General features: G+C 34.2%; 1 protein-coding gene across 1 annotated transcript in view; it reads right to left on the reverse strand.

Moving 5' to 3' along the window:
- SLIT2 (slit homolog 2 (Drosophila)) overlaps positions 1 to 2,858 on the reverse strand; it is a 161,771-nt gene that overhangs the window by 68,017 nt on the left and 90,896 nt on the right. Inside the window, 2 exon segments of the mRNA XM_008575750.1 lie at positions 1,571 to 1,734; positions 2,222 to 2,293. Of these exon segments, the coding sequence (XP_008573972.1) occupies positions 1,571 to 1,734; positions 2,222 to 2,293 (236 nt within the window).

The raw sequence follows: 2,858 nt of genomic DNA on the forward strand, positions 1-2,858 counted from the left end.
CGCTCAGCCAGTGAGCACACCGGCCATCCCTATATAGGATCCGAACCCACGGCGGGAGCGCAGCTGTGCTCCCAGGACCACACTCTCCCGAGTGAGCCACGGGGTTGGCCCAAGACTTTAGTTTATAATAAGCTTTTTAACTCAGGGCAGAAAAGAAGGCCTAGGCAGTAAATAGTCTTGGTACACTGGAAATATATTTGGCAAAGCAAAAAGTTCCTATCTCACGTCATACACACAAAATAAATTCCAGATTGAAGAGTTTAATATAAAAATAATACTAAAAATGTAGTAAAATAAAACACAGAAGAGCTCCTTTTTATAAAAATGAGATAGGGAAAACTTTCAAAAGCACAATACAAAACCCAGAAACAAAAAAAGGGAAAGAGTGAAAAAAATTTGACAACATAAAATGTAACCACCTGATAAAATATTCCATACAAGAAACAGAATGGGAAATAGTTGTAATATATAAAGTGTTAAGATTAGTTCCTTTACATAAGATCTGTAAACAGAAGGTAAAGTTGTAGGTGCATAAAGATATTTAAATTAACAAGGAATAGACAGAGTATCTAATAGAAAATGGGAAATGATCTGATCAGGCTCATTAGAATAAGAAGCATGAATGTTCAATTAACAATATATACTCAAATGCTTTAGTAATTGGAAATGCAAATTAAAACTGGAATGGAAAATAATTTTTAATAAGTAATATGAACAAAAATAAAAGGATTAATAATCAGTGTTCTCAGGAGTGCTTTGAAAAAGGTAATCTTACTAAACAGTTGGTGAAAAAATAAATTTGTAAATTGACAAAATCTTGTTTGGGAGACAACTTGACAGTTACTTTTGGTATCCTCGCAATATACTTGAGAATACCTCACCACTGTAAATCATTGCTAAAATGCTAGCACATTTGCATCAAGATTAATGTACAGGTTGCTCACTAGAACACTATATAGAATAATAAAAATTTGTAATTAAACCAAATGATAATAAAGATGAGTGTGATTAAATAAGTAATAGTTCCTTCAACCTATGGAATACTCTGCCCCAGTTATACAGTTAAGTAATATGTATATAATAAAAATATTCTAAAGCACATGTTAAATAAAAATAGACAGTGGTAGAACAACAAAACATCCTATTATAAAAAAAGGAAAAGGGTGAAAAATCCAGGTATTCAGTCACAGGCATGCACATATTAGGATATAAAAACAAAAGCATACAAAAAAGTACAGAAGAGCACATGAAACTCTTCTAACTGTTAATACTGGGGTTGGGGAGTGGGATTGAGGATCATGTTTTATTTCACATAGTTTTAAGTACATTTTGCAGTAAAAATTTATTCATGTATTAAGTAATTTCTAAAGAAATTAAATTTTCTTATCTTTCAAAATTAACTGGAGCTACATAATGAATACATCTTAATGTGATCTATAATCAATTAAATGACTACAACAACAAGCAGTGCAAAAGAGAGGTATGTTATCTAAATCAAAGCCTACAGTAAGATATGATTTTCCTATTTCCAAATTTATACTAAATCCTAATGCATTTATACTAAAATAGCCAAGAATCCACAAAGCAGTTAAATCATTAAAAACACAACCCAAATTCAGATCCCTGAGAAAAAAGGTATTTTATTTAACATAAGATGCTTACAGTAATCGAAGAGACTTCAATCCATCAAAGGTTCGAGGAGGAATACATCTCAGACGGTTGTAACTAAGAATTCTGAAAGCACACATATGCCAATTTGTTTTATTCAGGAACCCAGAAATGGCCAAACGTCAGTTTTAAAATAAAGCAGTTAAAAACTGGGTTATTTGAGCATCTTATAAATTGAGAATATTTACACATAATATATATTATTTCATCTTTGTGTTGTCTTTCTAATACAAGATATTTATTTCCTAAGTACAACCTAGAATACTTCCCTCTGCCCACCCTTACCTGATGCTGGGGACTTAACCATCCCCTCTCTAAGGTGTCTTTGCCTAGAAGCCTATCTCCCCTAACTCCACCACAAACAAAAATTATTCTTCCTTTCTTTTTGTAATATCTGTATTTGTTCACTAATGAAGATTTTGTCTGTTTCTCCCAATAGAAACATTCCTGGAGGGCACAGACTCTGTCTTGTTCACTAGGAAAGTCCAGTGTCTAGAAAATGCATGCTGTGCAATTAATTAATGAATACGCAGTACCACACTTCCAAACTCACAAGGTGAGGAGCTGGGTCATGTTGCTGAAGCTCTGATTGGAAAGGGTGCTTATTCTGTTGTTACTTAAGTCTCTAAAAGAGAAAAAGAAAGAAATGGAATTTACTAATAACCACAGAAATGGAAACATGAGTGATTTTTGGAAAGAGAAAGCTCTTATTCATAGTTATAGCAGTATTATTAGCACTCAGCTATTATTCAAAAGTAACAAAATACTGGATTACCCTCTGGGGTAGATTGCATTGCCACTCATAATTATTCACACCCCTCCCTGTTGAAATTAGGAGTGACCATAAGCCTTGCATTAGCCAGTGAAGCATGGGCACCAGTGGCTGGTCTTGCTTCAGAGTGAAAGTTCTAGAGCAAGCTCACCTTCCCACATCTCTCTGCTCCCACCTCCACAAACGAGGGATGTTCCAAAAAGAGGAAGCTCCTCACCACACATTTTGTGGGTGAGAAATGAACCTTTATTTTGAAAGTCCCATTTGATATACATACTTTATCCTCATTATGTTCACTGACACACACTCAAATTTGATAACTAAATGAACCCCTGATTTAATTACATTCAAAATACCACCATTAAAAACACCTGTGCTCTGCCTTTGGCAGAGTTGTTGGCACTCAGTAGGTCCTCAA

This window comes from Galeopterus variegatus, unplaced genomic scaffold (assembly GCF_000696425.1).
Source record: "Galeopterus variegatus unplaced genomic scaffold, G_variegatus-3.0.2 Scaffold1230, whole genome shotgun sequence".
In the NCBI taxonomy this organism is placed as follows: Eukaryota; Metazoa; Chordata; class Mammalia; order Dermoptera; family Cynocephalidae; genus Galeopterus; species Galeopterus variegatus.